Source organism: Panthera tigris, chromosome X, assembly GCF_018350195.1.
Source record: "Panthera tigris isolate Pti1 chromosome X, P.tigris_Pti1_mat1.1, whole genome shotgun sequence".
In the NCBI taxonomy this organism is placed as follows: Eukaryota; Metazoa; Chordata; class Mammalia; order Carnivora; family Felidae; genus Panthera; species Panthera tigris.
This window is the reverse complement of record NC_056677.1, coordinates 26,623,059-26,648,564: the sequence shown is the minus strand read 5'-3', so window position 1 is coordinate 26,648,564 and position 25,506 is coordinate 26,623,059. Positions and strand designations below refer to the sequence as shown.

General features: G+C 44.5%; 1 protein-coding gene across 6 annotated transcripts in view; it reads left to right on the top strand.

Annotated features, from left to right (window-relative positions):
- Positions 1 to 25,506, top strand: part of DMD (dystrophin) — a 1,614,661-nt gene that overhangs the window by 1,447,136 nt on the left and 142,019 nt on the right. For 4 of the 6 annotated variants that reach the window (XM_042974139.1, XM_042974138.1, XM_042974137.1 and 1 more), the window contains exon 1: positions 21,205 to 21,325. The exons of the other annotated variants lie outside the window; for them this stretch is intronic. In XM_042974139.1, coding sequence (XP_042830073.1) covers positions 21,306 to 21,325 — 20 coding nt within the window. In that variant the 5' untranslated portion in view covers positions 21,205 to 21,305. Of the gene's footprint in view, positions 1 to 21,204; positions 21,326 to 25,506 lie in introns of those variants that run through there. 6 annotated transcript variants of the gene reach the window in all.

Below are 25,506 nucleotides of genomic sequence, written 5' to 3'. Positions count from 1 at the left end.
TTATTTTGACATAACGAGGCTCATGATAACGCCAGCTGGAGTTTGTATGCCCCTGAATCATAAACTTTTTTTTTTTTTTCCCCTCTTTATCTCCTGACAAGATCCAAACTGCAAAACCTACGGATAAAGTTTTAATTTTGGAAGCACAAAAGACTGAAACCGTTTTAGAGGAGAGCATTAGTGAAGATCAATACCCGAAAGCCTCATTTTAAGACCCTGAGCCCCATGGTTTATGCTTCTTTTCTAGTCTCTTCAGACTTGTGATGTGCCTAAGTGGAGACTAAAAAACATTTTAAAAGTCCCAAATGTGAAAAGTTAATCCCCTTCAACTAGTCACGTGTCCTATATTCTGCAGTCCATGTGGTGATCGTTAATTAGAAAGGTAACAGCTAAGGTACTTTCCAATATTTTCTCCATTTGTTAAATTATTTTGTGTGTATATAACTGTTGTTTATGTACATTTAGAGATGTACAGGAAGATATATTTCCATTACAGAGATACGCTCCTAAGGTTGAAAGAACCAGCTGAAATTTTGTCTTTTCACTCACAAGCATCTGTGTGTTTGAGAATTTGCTTCTTTTTACGCAAAGAGTAAATATCTCCAGTTGGCAGAACTGTCTTTAATGACCTAGAAAAGAGCTTGAAAATGGGAGGGTTTGGGAGGGGGGCATAAGTGAAAGACTAAGCACCCTAAAGAGACAAAGGTAAAAAGACCAACTTCAGAGGAAAAATTTATCTTATCTCGCCGGTATGCTCTGGGAGTTTGGGGCAGGGGGAGGGGGAGCAATTTATAATAAAGTTTTAAAAATTACTGACAATAGTTTAACTCATAGTAGCTTTGCCCACTTCCTCGTTATCTCAGAAAAGCACCTCCACGGACAATGGAGTGGTCCGAACAGCCTAAATATGGTGAGCTTTCAAAGCAGATGGCCTGGGGCCATTCTCCTTATTATATCATTGCTTTCAATAGCATGACTGTTCTCCAACAGCCCTCTTTGTTGTTTGCTTCGTTACTGGCACATGTCTTTAATATGTAATCTAACATGAAAATTAATATGTAATTAACATGAAAATGGCTCTCAGATACTGTTGCTTTCTCCATCTGTGACCCCGTACTGTTTATCATCATCTAATGATCATTCTTATTGCAGATGGTCCTTCGGAATAGCATTTTAAAGACACTGAGGATGCTTGCTAGGCAGATTGACAGACCCAACGCTTTACCATCCAAAACTTCAGGTCTCTACAATGTGTGATAAATGACCAGAGATGCAAAGCAGCGATCCGTTCCGAAGTGAGGTGTCCGAGAGACAGAAGGAGAGTGATAGGGGGAAAAAAAAAAAAAAAGAGTATCATTTAAGGGGAGCTAGAGCGGGAAGAAAGGAACTTAATCCTCAGAAACACTTCTTTATTGCAGCTCTTTTGTTTTGTTTTGTTTTGTTTTGTTTTTACTTATTTGTTTTTTGAGAGAGAGAGAGAGCATGAGCTGGGGAGGGGCAGAGAGAGAGAGGGAGAGAGAATCCCAAGCAGGCTCTACTGACCGTGAGGACCCCGACATAGGGCTCGATCTCACAAACCCTAAGAGCATGGCCTCAGCCAAAATCGGGAGTGGGACACAGGGCCCATGGGGGGGCTCAGTCAGTTAGGAGTCAGACACTTAACCTACTGAGCCACCCTGGCTCCCCTGTGGCCTCTCTTGAATACAGAGTTTACATTTCCTCTCGGACAGTTCACCACGGCAGTAACAGGAAAGGAGTAATCACCACTCTGCTAAATGAGTCCTGTATAGCTCATCACGTACTCAGTTTCTAGGCTGAAATTCCAGACGTTGGACCTCCACAGAGCCTCTTGAGTTGTTTTTTTTTTTTTCCTTCTTCTTCTTCCTCAAGATGCTATCACCAAGGAGTCTGTCTTCATCGACTTTCTTTCTCCTCTCTCTTCTGCCCTCACATGCAGACGTGTCGTGAGCCTGTTCATCTCACTACCAGCCGTCGCATTGGGGAGGCAGGTGTTCAGAGTCTGTTGACAATACGACCATTCCCTCGAAGAGGTCACAAACACTATTTTCTTGATTTTGCTCGATATTTCATTTTCTTTTTTCCCGTGCGGCTCAGCTTTTTGCAAAAGATTAGCCCCCACGTTTCATCATCCTCTGCGCGGTGTTCACGGTTCGTAACATCACTCTTATGTCAGAGAATAAACGGGGACTAAGGTGGAAGGTAGACGCAGCCAGAGCACTTATCAGGACCAAAGTATGAGTCTTTGTGACAATACACAATTTTTATAATGATTACGTTGGTAGCATCTGCTTCAGAGAGCTAACCTCAGAAAAGAGAGAAATCTCTTGGCCTTTAAAATATAATTCTTTTGGGGCGCCTGGGTGGCTCAGTCGGTTAAGCCTCCGACTTCAGTTCAGGTCACGATCTCACGGTCCGTGAGTTCGAGCCCCGCGTCGGGCTCTGGGCTGATGGCTCAGAGCCTGGAGCCTGCTTCGGATTCTGTGTCTCCCTCTCTCTCTGCCCCTCCCCCGTTCATGCTCTGTCTCTCTCTGTCTCAAAAATAAATAAACGTTAAAAAAAAAATTTAATAAAATAAATAAAATATAATTCTTTTTAAAAAATGAAGTTCAGGGGCGCCTGGGTGGCGCAGTCGGTTAAGCGTCCGACTTCAGCCAGGTCACGATCTCACGGTCCGTGAGTTCGAGCCCCGCGTCAGGCTCTGTGCTGACTGCTCAGAGCCTGGAGCCTGTTTCCGATTCTGTGTCTCCCTCTCTCTCTGTCCCTCCCCCGTTCATGCTCTGTCTCTCTCTGTCCCAAAAATAAATAAACGTTGAAAAAAAAAAAATTTAAAAAAAAAAATGAAGTTCAGTGAGGTAAGTATGGTTGGACATATTTTGACCTTGCCTCACTATTCAGACCCTGTAGTATCTGAATTCATGTCCTGGATTTAGATTTGCCAGGTTGGAAAGAAACATATAAATATAACCCTCTTTTGTGGAAACATAACCATTTTAATTTTTCTGAAGGATTTTTTTTTAGCTGAATTTCACTTGTTATACTTTTCTAAATGTAAATTTCTAAGTAAGATGTGAAATTTTAGGCTCAACCTAATTAGACTTCTTTCACTAAGAAATTTCATCTAAGGGGCGCCTCAGTGGCCCAAGTCGGTTAAGCATGTGACTTCAGCTCTAGTCATGAGCTCATGGTTCATGAGTTCAAGCCCCACATCCATTGGAGCCCCACATCAGTCTCTGTACTAACAGTTTAGAGCCTGCTTGGGATTCTCTGTCTCTGTCTCTGTCTCTCTCTCTCTCTCTGCCCCTCCCCTGCTTTCTCTCTCTCTCTCTCTCTCTCTCTCTCTCTCAAAATAAATAAACTTTAAAAAAAAGAAAAAAATTCACCTACAGTTTTATTAAACTCATTATTAGTAAAGGTTATTGAAATTGCTTCTGGTTAGAAAAGTTAAACGAAACAGAAGTTAATAGGTTCACATGAAGTTTAGTAAGAAAAACCAGTGGATGAATTTAATTCAGAATTCTTTGGGGATAATATGTGTATCTGCCTTCATTTTCAGAATAATGCATGCTATTAAATTTGGAAATATTCTAAAGTTGGAAATCAGACTCCACTTGATTCAAAAAATACCTTTTTTCAGATACGTTTTTAAAATAATGGTTGAAATGCATTTGATTCCTATCTTCACAGTTAATCTTCATGCACGGGCTTTCTTGCGTTCCCCAGCTCTCCTCTCACTGTCCTTTACAAAGATGAGAAGTTTTCTTCCCGACACAAAATTCCCTCGATTATATATTAGAAAGAACTGACACTTTGTAGCAAGGTTTGTAGAGGCGAGAAGCATATCGACCACTTGGCCCCCAGCAAATGATCCTCCTGTGAAGTTCAGTAATCACATTTCGTCTATACATGGAACTTTGAGCAAAGTCTTTGCTTTGCATACGTGTCTTTACATTTGATTAAAACTAAATATACATACGTGCCAGTTATTTATCTATAGTTAAAATCTGCCAAAATATAGGAGGCTCCCGGGCGATGCCGCCTGGAAGCAACGAAATAATGGATTCGCTTCTATTACGTAGTAGAGAAACCAAAGTGGATCAAAGTGGTCCCTGTCTTCTTGACATTCATAGACTACAGCAGGAGACATATGTGTAAACATTCCCAACTCAGTCAGATAAGTTCTGCTGGAAAGTTGTGCTCACTGAATATATCCAAAGGAAGGTTCCTTCTTCGAACCTTCTTAACACCTTCGCTGCAAGTCAGAAATAGAGAACCACTTCTTTACTGAAGGTCATCAATCCATTAGGGCCACGGAGAAGTAAGGAACAACTTAGTACAGTCTGAAACTTTCAGATCACTTGCTTTTCAGGAGAGTATCCTGGCTTTTAAGATGCCATAAATCCAAGCAAAGTTTTATTCAAGTTTAATGGGAACAGGATTCTTTTCTAGACTATCTTAGAGATAATCTCAACTCATAATGCTTTTGTTGTTAAAAAAAAAAAAAAAAGATAAAAATCGATTCAGAAACCAGATCTAATTTGTTAGAAGTGCTGTCATGTGATTTTAGCGTTCGGCCTCTTTTTGAGTGCAAAGCCCCTTTCTACCCAACAGGAGTGTGTTCTCTTCACCCAATAGCAATTAAAACTTTACTTCTCCTGCCATGGAAAGTGCTACTTGGTGGTAGGCTTGGAGAAAACATGGGAAGGGGCTTGGTGATGTCATCCAAGGAAAAAAAAGTAAACATTATTTTGACCTTTAAAAAATAAGAAAAGGGGCGCCTGGGTTAGGCGTCTGACTCTTGATTTCGGCTCAGGTCATGATCTCTCACGGTTTGTGAATTTGAGCCCCTCCTCAGGCTCTGAGCTGACAGCCTGGAGCCTGCTTGGGATTCTGTCTTCCTCTCTCTCTCTCTGCCTCTCTCTCTCTCTCTCTCTCTCAAAAGAAATAAGTACACATTTTTTTTAAATAAGAAGATAGATTTTAAAAATTACAGGGGCGCCTGGGTGGCTCAGTCGGTTAAGCGTCCGACTTCAGCTCAGGTCGTGATCTCGCGGTCCGTGAGTTCAAGCCCCGCGTCAGGTTCTGTGCTAACTGCTCAGAGCCTGGAGCCTGTTTCGGATTCTGTGTCTCCCTCTCTCTCTGACCCTCCCCCATTCAGGCTCTGTCTCTCTCTGTCTCAAAAATAAATAAACGTTAAAAAAAAAATTTTTTTTTTAAATAAAAAATAAATAAAAATTACAAACCAATCAGCTCGATGTTGATGAGCGACATAATCCTAGAAAACAACATTGAGGAGGTGAATAATGAGTACTTACAAAAACCTACTTCTTGGAAGTCAGCATCATATCCTCAAAACTTGTCGCGCGAAATTTCCCTCATTGCTCTTTCTGTCGTGGCTACTGGGTGGGTTAGCTGAGAAGACGGTTACAGGCAGTGTATCTTAGGAGTTTACACTGTATTTTTCAAGTTCTTTTGACAGTCTTGGGAACAAGAGAAAAACCAGTGTGCTGGATAATAGAGCGAATTTGCAGCTGATAAACAAAAACGCCCGAAGGATGTCAATTGACAGATCAGGATGACCATGCAGTAGAGTCCCTGTCCTTGACCCTGGATTTGAGATATGCTTTTTCCATCAATTCTTGTTTCATCACCTCCGCCCTTGGCCTGAAGACCTCAGTTGGCCAATTTCTGTTCAGTGAGCACAGATTTCTACCAGCATTTATCTGAGTTGTGACTGTTTGTTTGTACATATGTCTCCTGCTCTAGTCTGTGAATGTCAAGAAGGTAGGGACCGTTTTGATCCACTTTGGTCTCTTTACTACCTAATAGGATTGAATCCATGGTAGGTACTCAATTGTGGAAAGAATGATTACAGATAGTCGCTATACTTATTAATAAATTTGAAGTTGATGAAAGTTGTAAATACTTGATGTGATAAATGTATCAAAATAATAGATTTAATTCAGTTAGAAAGACCACTTCTTATTATGGGGTGAAATCTGAAGGCATATTTAAATAGGACATAAATCTCACGTTTAGATTCAAGTAATTTAAACACACGGGAGATAAGAGACCTTATTTAATATCAGATTATGTGTAAAAACCCTTGGGTCTTTTAGCAACCCATAAGTTCATTATGAACAACACGTGTGATATGGCATTTACGAACCAAAATGCCACAACGGGGGCGCCTGAGTGGCTCAGTTGGTTAAGTGTCCGACTCTTGATTTCAGCTCAGGTCTTGATCTTAGGGTTGTGAGTTCCGCATTGGGCTCTGTGTTGGGCATGAAACCTACTTGAATGAAGGAATGAATGAATGAATGAATAAATGCTACAACAGTTGTAGATGGCATTAATACAGGCAGAGAAGGGGCTGTAAGCATCCCGCCTACTCAGTTCTGAATATCACATTTTAAATGGATCTTTTTGCTCAGAGTATCCCCAGAATAGGCAAGGGCCTATCGGCCGTATTAGATAAGAAGAAAATATAGAAGTAAATGCAGGTATTTAGATTTTGCTCAGAGAGAAGTGGTACTAAGGAGAATGTAATAGAGGGCCTCGAATATTTCGAAGGCAAGAAGTGATGGGTTTTATTGCATTTTAGTTGTTTTGTTTATTATGTATTTTTCCTTATTTTGTTTTTCCCTATTTTGCCCCGATGACAGATTCAACTATATGTGTGGAAGCTATAAGAAAGCCAATTTTAAGTAAATATAAAAGAAAATTTTGAAATCGAGCTACCAAAAAACAGAATCTGCCACCTTAAAAAGCAGTAAACTCCTTGTGCAATGGATACTCAAGGCCGAACTGACTGCCCGGCCCCTAAAGGCAATTTCCGTATTGGGTGAGAGGATGTCATTCATTAACCTCTAAGGTCGCATCTGAATCCAGTGTTTTGATATTTTCCGAATTAATCAGACGGGACTGACAGCATGACCTGAATCTGTCCTATATTTATATAAACATCCCGTGGACTGCACCTCATTTTGGCCAGTACTTAACTGACTGAGCCACCCAGGCGCCCCAGTAGTTCATTCCTTTTTAACTGCAGAGTACTTTCTCTTGCACAGATAATACCATGGTTTGTTTGTCCTTTTACCCGCTGGCGGACATTAGGGCTGTTGTCTAGCGTGGGGACGTTACGAGTAAAGCCGGTAAAAATTGTATACTTGTTGTTGTACCTCTCCTTAGAAATCTTGATTGTGAGATGCACACCACACAAGTAACTTCATGGGTTACGTGTATATTTGCTTACTGTATTCATGCTAAGTGTTAGCTCACTTAACAAGCAGCTAGATGACGAGGACCAAGGATAAAGTGAGCTGGTGTCAGCTGAGTCCCGGGAGAAAGTCTTAGTTTCTAACGTGGTTTCTTGGGCGTAGTCGCGTATCAGCTCTGTTTTGCTCTATGATCAACCATCCCCCAAATTAATCGCTTAACACAGGGGTCAGCAGATATTTCTATAAAAGACCAGACCGTAGTTTAGGTTTTGTGGGCCGCCTAGGGTCTCTATTGCATATTCTTTTTTTTTCCAACTCTTTAAATTTTTTTTAATGTTTTTATTTATTTTTGAGACAGAGAGAGACACAGCGCAAGCAGGGGAGGGGCAGAGAGAGAGGGAGACACCCGAATCCGAAGCAGGCTCCAGGCTCCGAGCTGTCAGCACAGAGCCCGACGCGGGGCTCGAACCCACAGACTGTGAGATCATGACCTGAGCTGAAGTCGGACGCCTAACAAACTGAGCCACCCAGGCGCCCCTGCAACTCTTTAAAAATGTAAAAATCATACTTAGATGGTAGGCTGTGTGAAAACAGGCCACAGGCCAGACTTGGCCTGTAAGCCATGGTTTGTAGATCCATTAACACAGCAACGACTTATTTAGCTCACTCTCTGAAGATGGACTGGGCCATTTTGGTGGTCTGGACCAGCTACTATTCTTTGCTGGGCCTGTGCATGCATCTGTGGCCAGCTTGTGGCTGGATGAGCTATCACGGCCTGACTTGCACGTCTGATGGTTGACAGGCTGGCCCTTAGGAACAAATGCGACTAGGTCCGTGTGCCTCCTGATCCAACAGGGTAACCCACGGTTCTTCACAAAGATACTTGTCAAGTTTGTGCCTGTGTCACATTTGATATTGTCCGTTGGCCAAAGCAAGTCATGTCATCGGGCCATCACAGATAAGGGGGTGGGAAAAGACCCCAGCTTCCGCTGGGAGGAGGCACAGAGGCACATTGCAAGAGCTAGATACCGTGGAGGGGCCAGAATTTGTGGCCATGTCGCAGTATGCTGCAGAGTGTTGGAGAGGTTACCAGCAAGTTCTTTTGCAGACTGAGAGGACTCTGAGTTTAGGTGTAGGTCAAACGAGACGTGCTCTGATAATTCTTGCTTTGTGAGTAATCATGCCGGGTGAGACCATTGGCATGTAGCTTCACAGCCAGTGGTAGAAACAAAGTATCTGTAGTCTGGTGATTTTGAAATATGAAAATTACTGACGAGAAATATAGTTAATTAATCACTTATTACTACTGCCCATTCATGGAATGCTGCCGTGACTAAATACTGGAGAAAGAAGGATTATGACGACTTTTCTGGCTATTCTTCCAGCTGGTCATTCTTTTGAAAAGAATTTTATTCTCCAAGCCGTTATTATTTTCTGATTCTTGATATGCCTCACATTCCCATAGCTGCCGACTGTTCAAAGGGTCCCTACAATCATGTAAGAACCTTTTTTCTTTTGGGGCACCTGGGTGGCTCAGTCGGTTCAGTGTGGGACTCTTGATCTCAGTTCAGGTCTTGACGTGCAGGGTCGTGAGTTCAAGCTCCGCGTTGGGCTCCATGCCGGGCCTGGGGCCTACTTAAATAAATAAATAAATAAATAAATAATGAATCTTTTTTTTTTTCCTTTCTGTAGAAGCATCGTCATTATCAGTCTTCATAAACACTTGCTCGGGTCAGTTTCTCCCAAGCACTTACTAGGATGAATTTATAGGTATTACATAGAATGGGCATCCTTCGGCCCTCAGTCTGTCGGCCGAGACATGGGCGCTCGAGCAAGGCCGTCAAATGAGGTCGCGTTGCAGGGGTGAGAGCAGAGGGATGATTTCTCGGTTTCTGTTGGGAAGCGGGCTGCTGACAGCGCCTTTAGCAGCAACGTTTTGCCTTCTGCCGTGTGACAACATCACCGTGCCATTTGCAATGAAAAGAAAAGGCCGAGGGATTCAGAGTGTTGTGCTCATACGGTCACCTAAGGGAACAGCTGGCGGAGAAGATTCTCCCTAAAGCTTGAGGAGGCATCCTTGCTCTCGGCCCCTGAAGCGCTTCCTGTGGCTAGAAGTTCAGACGTGACCAACGCCTCCCTAGCTTGTTCCCCCTCCTGAGTCTCCGAATGCCCCTCCAGGGTCTTGTAACGCTCCGGCCCCTACCCGAGAACGAAACTGGGCACTGCCCCCGGGTTGCTTCTGAATCTTTGTCTAGAGAAACTGTATTTACCCATAACTGTCCAATAGGTACGCAGTCCATCCGTTTCTCTGTGCTTTCGTCTTTTTTCACCCACCCACGGTAAAAGTTACTTTTTACATATCATCCCAGTGCAAACACCCCTGCGTACACACACATTATCTGTGTCTATAAGTATTGCTCTGTGTTCGAACAAAGAAGAGCCCCACCAAACATTACTTATCCTTACTGTAGAAGTCCTTCTCATATTTTCTGTTCTTTTCTTTGCCGTCAAAAGCAGTATTAGGGATGATGCACCGTATGGATTTCATGACCTATTACTGGTTCGTGACCTGATGTTTGGGAAAATGCCGTGCCTGTCATGTTTTATCCCTAACTCAGGCGTGGCCGTCAGCAAGTGGCACTCTAGGACCACGTCGCCTCGATCCCCATAAGATGGCTTCAGCTCGGGGGCATTGGACCCTCAGGGGGCCCTGGAAAGACAACTGCTGTAGGGATTTTGCTGAAGACGGACATTGTGCAGTGTTCCCTCCCATGTGACAAACCATGCAGTAATTTGATTTAGATCTCAGAGCAGAATGGAGATTTTGCTTTGCTTCCCTTTGCTTGCTTCAGAAACTCCGGATGGAAAATATTGACATAGAAAAAGGTGTAATCTTAAGTATACGGCACAATGAATTTTCACCATCTGAACGCACCTCTGTAACCAGAATCCAGATCAAGAGACAAAACATTACCCGCCCCTGAAATCCCCCTGTGCCCCCCTTCCAACCATTACCCACCCTTGCCCTCCGTGGGTAACCACTACCTTAAATTTAAACACCATTAATCTGGACCGTGTTTGTACTTCGTGCAAATGGAATCATACGGCCTGTATTCTCTTGTGCCCGGCCTTTTGTTTTATTTTTTTTTATTTGTTTTAAATGTTTATTCATTTTTGAGAAAGAGAGAGACAGAGTGCAAGTGGGGGAGGGGCAGCGCGAGAGTGAGAGCGACACAGCATCCGAAGCAGGCTCTAGGCTCCCAGCTGTCACCAACAGGGAGATCATACCTGAGCTGAGGTCGGGTGGATACTTACCCAAATGAACCCCCCAGGCACTCCTGCGCCTGGCTTTTTAAAACCCACATTCACATGGGGCGCCTGGGTGGCTCAGTTGGTTAAGCGCCCGACTCTTGGTTTTGGCTCAGGTCGTGATCTCACGGTTCCTGAGTACATGGCCTGCATCGGGCTCCACAATGACAGCCCAGAGCCTGCTTGGGAGTGTCTCTCTCTCCCTCTCTCTCTCTGCCCCTCCCCTGCTCATCCTCTCTCTCAAAATAAATGAAAATGTAAAAGAAAAAAAAATAAAGGAGGTTTAAAAAAAAGCTCATATTCACCCGGAGTGTTGTATGAAGTTGTTCATTCTCACTGCTGTATGATACCCCGCTGTATAAATATGCTACGATTTATATATTCTGCCGATTGCCCCTGGATACAAAGAATGATGTTGTAAACATTCTAATGTGTCATTTGGTGATTATATGTGTGCATCCCTTTTAAAATTACACCAGGGAGTGACACTTCTGGGTCATTAGGTTTGCCTGTGTTGGCCTTTTATACCTTCTGCCAGTTTTCCAACGTGGTCGTACCGGTTTACATTCCCGTCAGCAAAGCGAAGAGAGTTCTAGCTGCTCCACACCATCCCCAAGGCTTTGTGTTCTTAGTCTTTCTCGTTCTGGTGGGTGTGCATAGCTAAATGTTCCTGTGTCAAGCCCGATGATCTTCACATCTGTCTCTAACTTTTCCTCCCTTCTTAACGTTTTATTCTGTTACATTTTCTTAATCCTGGATTTTATCTATTAATTGGTGACATTTATTCATTCTTGGAAGTTGCCCTCGAAGCACGTCCATGATATACACACACGTATGAATCCTTCGCTAGCGGTGCCGTGATCAAAAACCCCAGAGTCTCCCCTTTCCTCCAGCCGTCGCATCCGGCTGGTCGAAAAGTAGAATTGAGTTTCTCCTGTAGCCTTTCTTGAGTTCAACCTTGCCACCAGTTGCCAAGGCTACTTTCTTAATTCAGGCTTTCATCCTCTGTGTGCGTGTGTGTGTGTTTTTCCCCCCCCCCCGATCCTTATAGCATAAAGGATCTGCTTTTTATAATTAAAGTATAGCTGACACACAATGATACATTGGTTTCAGCTGTACAACACAGGGATTGGCCAACTCTCCATGTTATGCTGTGCTCACCAGAAGTGTAACGGCCATCTGTCACCATAGAACGCTGTTAGAATACCATTGACTATATTCCCAGTGCCGAACTTTGTTTTTCCTGTGACTTCTTCATTCCACAAATGGAAGCCTGCATCTCCAACTCCCCATCACCCAGTTGGTTATCTTCTCTTCGCTGGAATATTTTCATAGTCTACTTGGCATCCATTTCCATTCTAATCCATTTCTTCTTGTCTTGTTTCTTCCCACTCCGAAGTTAATTCTCTTTAAAAAGAAAAATCTTCACAAGCACAAGTAATGCCGGTGTTTTTTCTTGTTTTTCCATCATATGAGGAGAAGCTTCTAAGGGACGAGAATGCTTGAACCTGTGAGGATGTACTCTCCCACGCTAGGGTCTTGATATTGCCTCAAGAATGTGATTTGATATTCTAATGGGGACGGTAGCGTTTTCTGAATATCACCCTTCTTGAGATACAAAACACAACATTGGCCAAATTCTTTCTGGAATTCCCCAAAAAAGCATAATCTGATTTTATAACACAGCGGTATATGAGCACGTAAACATCTGTGCTTTAGTAAATTGTTAATATGAGAAATGAGCTCACAGACTCAACTTAAGCAATTTGTTTCAGCTCTTCATACACAAGCAAAAACCTGCATGAAACCTGGTGGTTTAAGTCGAGTTAGCTCTTAATTGGAATGTGTGTTTGTTAATCCCAACAGGTCAAACCGCTTTTCCCTTTTGCTTCCTTTTTTTACGGCTGTTTCTATACTTACCATCTACCTGTTACTGTGTTTCCTCACATGAGTCTATCTCCTCCTCCCCACCACCCCCCTCCACTAGATTCTAAGCTCCTTAAAGTCTAGGCCATATTTGGGTGCTCCTCTTGGAACCGGGGTACAATGTTGAAATTTTAAACTATTTCCAGGAGCACCTGGGTGGCTCAGTCTGTTGACCTGACTCTCGGTTTTATGGCTCCCATGATCCCAGAGTCATGGGATGGAGCCTCACATCTGGGCTCCACAGTGATCATGGAGCCTGCTTGGGATTCATTCTCTCTCTCTCTCTCCCCCTCCCTCCCTTTGCCCCTCTCCCTCGCTTGCGTGTGCACACACACACTCTCTCTAAAAGAATAAAACAAAATAAAAAAAGAATAAAAGAATAAACTATTCCCGTGTCCATCTTCCCAACATTTTCTAGGATTTACTAATAGTGAAGAGCGGTGAAAACAGTTTAACTGATAAGCGAAGACGTATGTCAGTGCCCAATAAGTACCTCATGACCGCAGTCATCCAAAGAAATTGATATAGGGGAATATGCGATAAACTTATTCTAGGTACAGCACATGAAAAAAAAAATTCTTGGAGATCTGTGAATTAATTACAATTCCTTGCATTCATATTTTCCTTTTATCGTCCAAAAAAAAAAAAAAATGCCTTGACAAAAATAAACCAGTGCTGGAGTACAAGATTCAGCCCTTGGTAAATCATTAATTGGTTAAATTGGTTTTAACCTCCGTTTCTCCCTTTATGGATTCCTGTCCGTGGGGAATTCCTATCACATCCTGTCTGTTGAAGGCCTGTCACTAACAGGGCTTGTCCATCAGGGTGCAGGGGATCTTTCTCTCCCACTATTTCCGACAAATCCAATATCTCCTGCCTCTCTCACTACTTCAGGGTTCTGCTCTCTGACAATATGAATGAGAATCCACCTTTTAACATGTGGGAATACTACTGATATTTTAACCTCAGCCCCAAAGCATGAGAGCCAAAGGGTGCTAATTTCATTCCTACCTCAGGCTTGTGGTTGCTGATTTATCTCACAAAAAAAAAAAAAAAAGAAAAGAAAATCTTATTTGACCCACCTGCTTCCTTCTTAAAGGTAAAATCAGAAGGGACAATTCCTGGGGCGCCTGGGTGGCTCAGTCGGTTAAGCGGCCGACTTCGGCTCAGGTCACGATCTCGCATCCGAATTCGGCTCAGGTCACGATCTCGCGGTCCGCGGGTTCGAGCCCCGCGTCGGGCTCTGGGCTGACAGCTCAGAGCCTGGAGCCTGCTTCCGATTCTGTGTTTCCCTCTCTCTCTGCCCCTCCCCCGTTCATGCTGTGTCTCTCTCTGTCTGAAAAATAAATAAACGTTAAAAGAAAAAAAAGAAGGGAAGATTCCTTTTGCAAATTTCCGAAAAGGAGAGACAAACTCTTAGACCTCTCCTTTCCCCTCATGACAGCAGTCTCAAAATGGCAAGTGAAAGTGTCTGTGCAGAATTTAGTTTGTGCTGTATTCCCGACAGTATTCCTGGACATACTGGGTTTTCTTTTAAGGAATTGTGACTGCAGCACAAGCGACGTTGCATTAACATTGCATTCCCCAGCCTTCAAATCGTTTTCATAGTCATTATGTCATTTGACCCACACTGTGGCCCCGTGCAGTAGGATCTGAATTGGCGACAGGAGTCAACAGAGCTCCAGAGGGGGTAAGTGACCGGCCTCTGAGGGGCAGAATTGGTCCAGAGCTGTGCCTTGCTCGTCTTAACGCCTCTGCTAGAATATACACCTACGCTTGCTGCCGATTAAGAAGCTGCTTTTGATTCTGGTAGATATTCATCTCAAAGGGAAGGAAAAAACCCTGGTGTCTTCATTCGGTAGCATTTGAATATTAAATTTTCCTTATCTGTTTCAACTTAGGATGACTTCTTTGTTCGCTTAATTGACTGGTAATTCCTCTGTTTACTTTTTTTTCCCCCCAAATCTCAAGAAGCAAGTCATAAGTATGAAAAAGGGTTACATTAGCATTTAACATTTTTTATGAAATTCGAGTATTTGAGAAAGGAGTCATTTAGGCAGGCATGTATGTAGAATTTTGCATTTTAATTAAAAAGCCTCGAAATGAAATGAACCTCTGACAGTAACAGATGAGTACTTCTAAAAGCTGCATTACTATTTGATATATGTGCAGTGTTTTCTTGTGGATAATAAGTCCTACGACTTGTTTCAAGGAAAGTGACAGGACTAAAACAATTAAAAAAGACAAAGCTGCTCTTTTTTAATCATATGCTCATAAATAAAACTGGGTTGTGAATTATTTCCAGAGAAGCAATTGACAAAGTGTAAGTAAATCACTCTAAGAACTAAAGCTGTCTTGATTTTTTTTTTTGAATGCTCAAACCAAACCTGTATCCTTGTCCAATTATGAATTTCCTGTGACAAATAAATATTTACAAAGTATGAAATATAGACTTGGTGCACTTCCTAAGGCCAAAGCATACTATGAAAACTAAAATTTAATATTTTCTCTCCCCTCGAATACACCAGAATAAGAGCATAACTTTAAAATCATTCTCTCTTGGAGCAGACTGTCCATTAATCATTCTTTAGATAATATTGGCTTTGTGAGTTTTCAGGTAGAAAGAAAAACTGCAATTTCTAGATCAGAAAATCTGAGTATTTATGGATTTGAAGAAAACAATAAGACCTAGCAGAATAGAATTTTCTGTAAGCCCCATTATGAAGTCGAGAAGGACAATTCTTTCAACCCCCCCCCACCCCTATTTTCCTGTAAAAATCTTTACGTTGTTAAAGGGCTTGATTGGGTAGATCCAAGGGTTAATTTACTTGTGATTTGGAAAAAGACTGAGAGTTCCTTATTATTATTATTATTAAGTTTTTTACTGTGATGTGTGGGAGGAAGGTAGAAAGAGGCCCCAGAATGAATTCACTAATTGGGGTTTTCACCTGCTGTGAGTCTAATCGAAAACAAAGCCTTATTTGTAGCTGAAGAGGAAGGCAGATTATGCAGACTGTCAGAATTTCTGCCTAGTTTTGAAATTCCTGCTCTTTGCCACAGTCGTTGGGGAAAAGGCAGACAGACAGATCCAGCTCTGAGCCGTTGTTAAGGTAGACCGGGAGTGCTGTCGTCAGTGTTCTTGAACCACCTTAACCGGTTACCCATTTTTAGCAGGTGGCGGTGTGCTTTCTATCCGCGGGGTAGCGCTGTAGCCGGCGGGCTGATACCGAATTCTTTCCGGGGAAGCAGCCGCTGGCCTGTGAGGTTAATGAAGTGTGGCTTTATTTTTGTGAAGATGCTAAACTTCACATCTCTTTAGATGTTCGGTTTGAGATAGGTGGCTCCGTGGGAGCTTTGAAAAAATCTTATTAAGAGAAAACTACACGAGAGGGAAGCTGAGTTCCACTTGATGTGGAACCTGTTTGGTGAAATCTCAGGTCTAGGTGGCAGCTGGGCCAGAGAACTTTCCTCAGCCCGGCTTACCCTGCCTCCCTGCAGGGGAAGGGCCTGGAAGAATAGGCTTTTGTGTGAGTGCTAAGTAACTCTGTGTCTGAATGCAGAGGGCTCTTCATTTACTGGTTAATGTGTACTGACTGGATATTCTTATATCCAGAAGACGCTGGTTTCAGACTGATCTAAAGAGATTGTTGTACATATTTTAATTAGTCCGTCGTGCTGTTTGCCCTCACTAGCGAGGACTCACCGTCATCACGAGCCTTTATTGGACGTCCGATTCACCGCTCGTGGCTAAGACTCGTCCTGTGCAAAGAGCAACGTGGAATCCTTACGTGTTTGCTACGTAGGCAGATGTTGGGATTTTACTGTAAAACATGTATTATGCTTGACGGAAGTAGTGCCTATATGCCAAATGAGTTTTAGAAAATGAGGCAGGTTATACTCAACATTGGCTAGGGAACAGAACGCGATGCAGGTAGAGACTCTTGGAGCTAGAGGAAGCTGGACCCTAGCGGGTAGTGCCGTCCCCCATTCCGTCTCTTTACCCTTTCCCTTTCTGCTCCTCATTTTATAACGGTAAAACCTGACTAGCACTGAATCTCCAGCAGCCCAGGAGGACAAGGACGTGTTTGTGCAAGATAGGAGCGGCTTGGCCTCTGGCCTAGGCCCTAAACACCCTCCACGACCTGGGCTCGTCCAAACCTGTGACCCTACAGCACTGACATTTCCGGTCCTTAGCTCCAATCCAAACGTCGTCCCTGTGAGCTCCAGACTCAGAGGTCCAACTGCCTTTTGCGTCACACGGCCTCCTCAGACTCATCGTGCTTAAGACTGAATTCCTCCTCTCTCTCTGACCCTCTTCTGTTCTGAACCTGCCCCCCCCCCCTGACATTCCTGGCTTGGTGAAAATTACTCATGCAGTCTCGGGATTCACCCCTAGAACCGTGACTCAACCTTGGCTGCCTATAAGAATCACCTGGGGAGCCTTAAAAATCCCAGTGCTCAAGGTCAATTAGATCAGAGTGGCCGGCTGGCGAGGTGGAGGGGTGGCCAAGATGGAGGTCCGTGGTCCTGGTAGATCTTCTCTCTTTTCCACTCATGCATCCAATCAGTCGTGACTCCTGGGTTTTTTTTAAGTTTATTTATTTAACCTTGAACCTAGAACCTTGAGCTCAGGACCTGAGCGGAAAACAAGAGTCGGATGCTTAAGCGACTGAGCCACCCAGGCGCCCCACGACTCCTGTAGTTTTAAACCTTATTTTAGGGGCGCCTGGGTGGCTCAGTCGGTTGGGCGTCCGACTTCGGCTCAGGTCATGATCTCTCAGTCCGTGAGTTCGAGCCCCGCATCAGGCTCTGTGCTGACAGCTCAGAGCCTGGAGCCTGTTTCTGATTCTGTATCTCCCTCTCTCTCTGACCCTCCCCCGTTCATGCTCTGTCTCTCTCTGTCTCAAAAATAAATAAACGTAAAAAAAAAAATTAAAAAAAAAAAAACAAAACCTTATTTTATCGTTTCTCCACTCTCGGCCACTACCGTTGTTCAGAGCCCTGTCATATTGCCGTCAGCTTGTATCTGGTCTCCTAATTCCAGACTCCTCCGATCCAGCCCTCACTCCATTTCCCGAGTGATTTTGCTAAAAGGCAGATAGGACAGAACCACACCCGTGCTTAAATACAGACCTTTCAGGATATAGGTCAAACTCTGGATCGTCACACTAGGTCCTGCTCAATTTGCACGCCTGCTGAATCTCTATCTTGACATTCTCTCCCAAAGATCAAATAGACCACTGAAGCTCTTGAAAAGAAAAAGCTGTTTGTGGCCTCTTTACCTTCACACCTGCCATTATCACCATTTATAAGTGCTGATTTGCCTTTACGCCCAGTTGACCAGACGCTCCTTTTGGGCCTACAGAGGAGGCTTCTAGAAATAGCTGTTCAGTGAATGAACCTAGTCATCTTCAGCTCCAAAAGGTGGAGTTAACTTACTCCTCCCTCGGAAGTCCCCACTCAGCATCCAGTCTAGCGAGCCAGAGGGTGGCTTTGACTGGATGGGTCCCTGTTTGGTCAGGATCCTGGGAGAAATGGATGGTACATTTGAAAGTGGTACTTGAAAAGAGCATGCTGGAAAGGTTATTTACAAAAGCCTGAGCAGCGTAGGGGAAAGAACAAGGGCAAAGGGAGAACCTGGAAGGTGCCGTTGCTGTAGAAATGACTGCCCAGCTAGACTTGTGGCGGGAGGGGGAAAGGAACTTAGACACTTCCAGGTGCAAGGCCAACAGGAGGGAGCCTGGGGAGTAAATACGCAAACATCTCTCTCCTTCTGCCCCTTATCTCCAGCTGTAGGCCTTTCCTCATGGCCTCCCGTTGGCTGAAAGCAAAAGGAAGCCAAAGGGAGAGAGAGCCTGATTGATGTCATCCCCAGAGGTCCAACCCCCTGGGGCACAGAGCAGAGTGGAGAAGGGCAGAGGATAGAGGTGGAGGGGAGAATGAGGGGTTAGTCCTTTAGATCAGAGAGGCCTTCATTTTTCTAAGTACATGCAACATTGAAGTGGTTCAAAGATTGGAGTTTTGGGTATGGAAGAATTACCTGGGGTGCCTTCCTGGACCTCATTCCATCTCGTTCATTGCTTAGCCCTTTTTGTAGCAAACCTACTCTCCTCTCCTGTCAGACAGCAGTGAGATCGCTCATGAGCACCAAAGAAAAATATACAGATCATCCCCCACAATAAAAGAGGCCTCATCTCCCCATGGCAGCATAGTAGAGCCCTTGGAGCCAAACCCCCTCTTCCAGACCTCGCGCCGTCGCGTTCTCGCCATGGTATCTGGGATGAGTAGCTCATGGTAAATTCCGGAGTCAGAGTTTCAACTTGTTTTTTCTGGTGGCCGAGCCCCATGTTCCTTTCCTGTCTCTGATTCACGTCAAAACAGTAATCATAATAATAGCTACTATAAACAATTTATTTTCATACATGGCATCATTGTAGAATTTACACATGACATGAAGATATATAAATTCTGTTCTTTTCTCAATGCCTTTTCCTAATAAGCGAAATTCATAATCTAAGCGAAGCTGACAATAAAGCAGTTACTGTGATGCCCGTGTCATTTCTTAATAATACTTTCAGTATTTAATTTCTAAAATAACATCAAGATTTGGGAACAAGTCTTCAAGTGCCTATAACTCCAGTCTAAAAAAGAACTTAAAGATGTATTTTTGAGGATTGCCATCTGTCAAATTTAAGAAAAAAAAAATCTGAATAGTGATTTCTTATTTTCCATTCTTTTTTTTTCCAACGAATTGTTCCTAGTAGTTTTCTAGCTGAACAGTGAGAAAATGGACTTGAGGATTTATATTTTAGCGAAACGTATCAGCACTCCGGAATCTTCAGTGGGTAATTTAAAAGTGTAAAACGAAGGAGAAGAAGAAGAAGGAGAAGAAGAAGAAGAAGAAGAGAAGGAGGGGAAGAGGAAGCGGAGGAGGAGGGGGGAGGAGGAAGAGGAAGAGGAAGAAGAAGGAGGAGGAGATGAAAGGAGCATGACAAAGCACAGGTGTTGCAAACCTTTAGCTCATTGATTTCTGATATGTACAAATGCCCATGCTGTGAGACGTCTCTCTTTTCAGTGAAATAAACATAAAGAGTATTTAAGTGATTTGCCACGTTGACACCGAGGTTAGTCACTGATTAATAGCAAAGGCCACAACTTTCTCCTCACAGAATACTAATCCCTTCTCCCCCAACGATAGGGGCAGACCTAGAATCAGCAGTTAGACCCAGGGACAACCTTGCCCAAAGGGAATCCTAGTGTGCCCCCCTCAGACCATAAGAGAAGCTGCCTCCACCACTCCCTGGCTCAAAAGGGCCAAAGGACGGCATTGCTAAGTCTCAATTTATGAGGCCAGCAGAAGTGCTATATTTGCTTTGAAATCGTACCTACATGCACGTGTTTAATGATAACGGTTACATTTTTATTTGGTTGGTCAAGGGTAACGAAGACACTTGGCATCCCCTTTCCCTTTTGTTCACGTACTTTATTTTTTGCCTCTTTTGTCATGCTGTAGCAAACCGTAAAGGGGGATTGACATCTACAGCCCAGCCCCTTCAACTCCAACACTGTATGGGGGGGGGGGGGGGAGGCAAAGGGAAATGTTGAGCCAAAAAAGGATATTTAAAATGAAAAAGGGGGACTCATTTTAAACTGTAAACTGAAGTGGAATGAATCAGCCAGAGAGAGTGAAAAGGCGGTCATTGAAAGAAGATAAAAAGAAAAATAGGCCAACAAAATAAATGGACAAAGAGGGACAATGAAACCAAAGGGAGTTTGTCAGAAAACACTCTTTGGATGGATGCTAATGGAAGGTACTTTGTGAAGGATGCAAAAACTTGATGTGCTAATGAAGGCTTTCTTCCTTTCAGAGTATTTCCAGCCTTGAAATAATTTTGAACAGTTAACCTGTATTGTCATATGGCAAACACTAAGATTAGAAATACTTGAACTGCCCGGGCCCTGCGACTTTTCAAATAAAATGTTCCATTGGAGATGGTTTCCTTTGAGATTTCTCTAAAACGCTACTAAAAGACCGAACTGTGCACGCCGTTGGTGGTGGTGTTTTCTTTAGAGTCTATACCAGTGGTTCTCAAACTTCAAGGTGCTGTTTCAACTTCAGTAGGTCTGGGCTGGGACCCAGGAATTCCTCTTTCTCAAAAGTTCCCAGGCGATGCTGATACTGGTACACTTTGAGCACTACAGCTGTGTCACAAATACGAATGAATGCTGCTTCCTGAGAAGCCCGTTTAGCCCAGGCTGAGCATAGCCTGAATTCCATGTCCTTACAGCCCTACCACTTTAATCTGCGACTGAGGGAAAGCGGTGGGGGGAGAGAACTATGCTTGGGATTTTTCCCTCTCATGCTCTGAAAGGAAAACTCTGAGCCCACACACTTAATTATCTGCAATGAGGTCATTTGCACCTAGGTCATTTATTTAGGCAACAAGTAGTCTTGCTGGAGGTTTTAAGGCGGTGCCGGCAGGGCGGTGTGTGGTTTTCAGGTTCCTGGGACTACCTTAAATCCCTTCCTCCGTCTGTCTTTTCTTTTTCTTTCCTTTTTGGGAGGCTGAGCCCCCGCTGCGGGGTCTCCCGGAGCCCGGGTTCCCAGGTCGCTAGGTGGGGGCGGAGCCCGGCCCGGCCCCGCCCCGTCTGCCTGCAGCCCCCCCTCCGCGCCCGCCCGCCCGCCCGCCCGCCTGCCCGCGCCGGCTCCTCCGCAGTGCTTTCAGCTGCGAGCCTGGGCGGCGGCGGCGCTCGACTCTCGGGGAGCCCGGCGGCTCTGGGAAGCTCACTCCTCCGCTCGCGCCTTCCCTCGACCGCCGAGCCCTTGCAGCCATGAGGGAGCAGCTCAAAGGGTAAGTGCAATACGGCCTCCTCAGATCGCCGCAATCCGTGCACTTGTGGCACGAGCAGGGGGCAGACCCGGGCGGCCAAAACTTGGACGAGCGCGGCGGCTGGACTCCGGGCGCCGGGCGGCCGGGCGTCGGGGAACCTACCCCGCGGGTCCTTGCTGCGCCGCTGCAGGTGCGTCCCCGCGGCGTCCTCCTCGGCGCCGGGTTTGCGGGGGAGCCCCCTTGCTCTGGCTTTGGGATAGGCTCGGCGAGAAAAAAGCTGATTTCTCGTCGTACCCAGAGGGGACAGCGCGTTCCCCAGGCGGGGATTGGGGCCGCGGGAGCTTTTTGCTCCTTTCCGGGCTGTGTGGACGTGAGCCAGACAGGCTGTTCCTAAACCGTCTCTCGACCTCGCGGAGGGAAGGGGCGCGCGAGGCTTTACCTTCCATTGCACTGCAAGTGCCAAAAGGTCAACTTTCTGCCTGATTTCTTCCGAGGATTCCAACTGACGTTCCCCTTGTTGGCTTTTCTACTGTGTTCGTTCTATGCCCCAAGTCTTGCAGAAACCGGGAAAGAAAGAAAAAGCAATTAAAGCCCAGAAGCCAAGGATTTGACATAGAGAGAGGATCAAGGGATTTTTGTTATTGTTTTCTGTTTTGCCCTCCGGGGTTGGGCGTGCAGTCTTTTCTGGGTGTCCTTCGCTCGTGTTTCTCCAGGTAGAGTCTGTGCTCGTCTTTAAGCAAAGTTTGTCATTCCTGATCTGATCGTGGCGACGAAAAGGGCAGGACACTTTGTTTATCTCCGTTAAATTGGAAGTTAAGTTTGAAGCTTAAATGGAAAGGGTTCGGTTGCCCGAGGGAGGCACAATATTAATTATGAAATGCTTTAACGTCATTTTTAAAAAGTGCGTCTGACTTAAGTGGGGAACCAGAGTCTTTTCAGTGAAATGTACGTTCTTCCTTGGCCAAAAAGCTCCTCTTGGTGTCCCTCCTTCCTTATCCCTGTCACCTATGCTCATCACCACCCCCCCCCCATCTTTCTCTCTTGACTAGATTTTTTATTTCCTTGTGCCACATCCCCTCTTTGCAGGATACAGTTGCTCTTGGAGAAGCTAGAGGAGCAAATGGAACAACACGGTTACGTGAAAGGTCTCTGACCCTTGATCACCGCGGAATTGGTTTCAGTCAGCGTTGTTTGATCTTGGATTGGACACGACCCCGAAGTGAAATTGGTCTGGCCAAAGTTGAGGGTGGGTGGGATTTAAGCCCAAAAAGCAAATAGAGGGATGACAAGTAACAGCTGGCACAGTCACCGAGGCAATCATCTTTGGCCTGGCTTGAGCCAAACAGAATAAAATGTTAAGTATCCCAGGGAACAAGAAAGGGGGACTAGAATAGGATTTCTGATGCTTAGGTGGACCCCCAGCCCCCTAAGCCCCCTCCCCACGGTAGCAGAAACTTTTAAATACATTTTCCCATTCCCGCCCTGCCAGTATTCCAGCAATGCAAGCCAAGTTCAACATTCAGCATGGAAATGCCAAGGTTCCTCTAGAAAAGGAGTCTGATCCCCAGATTAAAGGGAAATGATTTTGTGTGTGTGGATCAATGAGCTCCAGATTATATATGAAGCCGAACTGTAATCCTCTGCAAATCGCAAGAGAACGGTACCTTTTTATACCGCTGCATGGCGATTAGTTCCCCCCCCCCCCCCGGGAAGTATTGGAAAGAGATTTTTTTTTTTAAAACGGCAACTGTTTGGAATATTTTCAGTACACAATAACAGTGGTGGCAGAAGAAATCTTATTTTAATTAGGCAACTGCCATTTCCCCAGCGAGAGGAGTAAAAATGTGTTACTTTTTATAAGTGTTTAATGTTTGTTTTTAAGAAACTAAAAAAGCAATTCCACTAAGTCTGATTATTCCAGCACCGACAGCAGGAACAGCTCTGAGGCCGTTATAATAACCTTGCACACTACATGAAACTAAAGAAGGTGAGAGAAAATTTAAATTGTATGGTGGGAAATTAGGTCAGCCCAGTGCTCAGTAGAGTAATGCTTTAATTTCTTGTTATTGACAGTAGGTGTTGCCGGGCTCTTTTGTCACATCGAGTGATTTTGTATTTTAATTTGCATCGGCTTCGTATCATGGCCTCAAATAAAAGAGAAAAGAGAGATTCTTGTAGTTTGTACACATTTTAAAAGGGGAAATCAGAGTTTAAAGGCTGTTTAGAGAGGCCTCTCTGATGCCAGGCTTTGGAACCAGCAGGGCTAAAATCAGTAAGAACACTTTTTAGAGATTTCAAGAGCGTTTTAAGGATGATTTAGGAATCTAGTGTCTGTGTTAATGGGCATGCAGAATTTTGATCTGTGTCAAACGTCATTATTCTCAGAAGACTGAACAAAGATGGACCCATTAACTTGTGAACAGGTTTCCAAGTCCCTTTTGGTTCGGCATGGTACATGCGGAGCGTGTTTCAGATGTGAAAAGTGACATGCAAAAAAAAAAAAAAAAAAAAGCAGTTACCAAAAAAGGCACCACCCACACTTCCACGACTACCTCCCCAGCACAGTATCTTTTTCTATATTTTCTGTATATTCCAGGTAGATCTGAGCTGCTTTTCATGGAGTTGGTGAGAATCGTCTCCTGTTTTTGAACTTAGACGCAGAGTAATAAATACAGCTGTAAAATCTGTGCTGATCACATACAAAAAATGGGTTTGTCCTGTAAGAGAGGGTAGGGATAGGAGTTCCACGACTTTGTGCATACCATTTCACACTGTCCATATTCATGTTTTCTTTCTCTTCTGGGGGTTAAATGTGTCTCACTAGGGCGCTGAATTCGCCACACCCTGAAAACACCCACATCCAGTGAAGCGAGTATTTGGTTCAACTTAACAGTTACCAAAGAATCGGAAGTCGTTTTAGCTGTGTGGCCAGTCGTTTTTTTAGCATGAACTGATTAGAAGATTATTTTTCTCTTTTGGAGGATTAGTCACACCCTTTATTCTTTTCTTCTTCCCACTTGTGTTCACTTCTGCTTCGTTCTGGTTTGTAATCGACGTGCAACCGAAATCCTACAGGTGACATACAAATCTGTTTTCTGGTTACTTGGCATCGCTTAAAAAGAAAAGGGTTGCGTGTTAGGAAGAAGGTAAAAGAAGATTGGCTTTTGGATTTGTGTGAGTTCATTTATGTGGATTATTCAAGTCCCCCAGAATCACAGGTAAGCGAGCAAATGAGGACCTGGGAGGGCCTGGTATCTAGCAATCCATGGAGTGGGGCTAGAAGGAGGGGCTCGGAATTTCTTCTATCTTCCAGCAAAGGAAGTCGTGGTTTAGCTAAGGACTGGTGTGGATTAAAGCAGAGTTTTTAGAATCCTTCCCCTGATTTTGAGCCACTGGAATAAATTCCTTCAAAAGGTAAAAATGTCAGGTTATCACCAGTTACGAGGTTTATTATGGAGAGAGGGAGGTACGGGAAGCTTGCATTCACTCTCTGTGGGATTCTCCGGTCGCTTGTATGCAAGTTTCTCTTTTCTTTTGGAATTGCATTTGGTACAAGTTACTGTGTTCTTCCGACTTGGCGTCCCTTACAGATGGTGGCCTTTCAGAGTGCTGGTCTGGTCAGGCTTATCAGCTCAAACAGACGTTTTTCTGCCCATCTATTGAGGATGCTACAGTCCTCCCACACACCGTGGAGATGGGACTTTATTATCATGCATTGTGTGTATGAAGGGCCTATAAGTGTGGACACGCGTGCTTTCCCCGTCTTGTCCCTTCCTCCCTCCCTGGCGCTCCCAGTGTGCACGGCCTTTGGAAATGATGGAGGCCTGAATGCAGGGTGGTCTTTCTTTGCTGGGCGCTTCTGTACAGAATTGGTACACCATCGCTTTCCGAGCTAAAAAACACCAAGAAGAAGCAACGCTTTTTCCGTGAAGCTGCAAGCTGCAGCCTCCTTGTGCTGTGCATATAAAATACCAGTTCCGCCCACCTCTTCTCCAGATCCAAAACCGGCTTGGTGGTGGGGCTTCCTCAAAGCCCCTGAGCCTGGACTGCGTGCGTCTTCTGCTCTCCTTGTTCTTTAAGACTTGGACGTCACTCCGATACCTTCCCTCCGCTCAGAAGCCCCTCTTGTGGTCCTCACATGAGAATCGTCTCTGTGGAAGAATAAGCCAGAAGTGAGCGCGTTTGGGAGAGACTGAACCGGC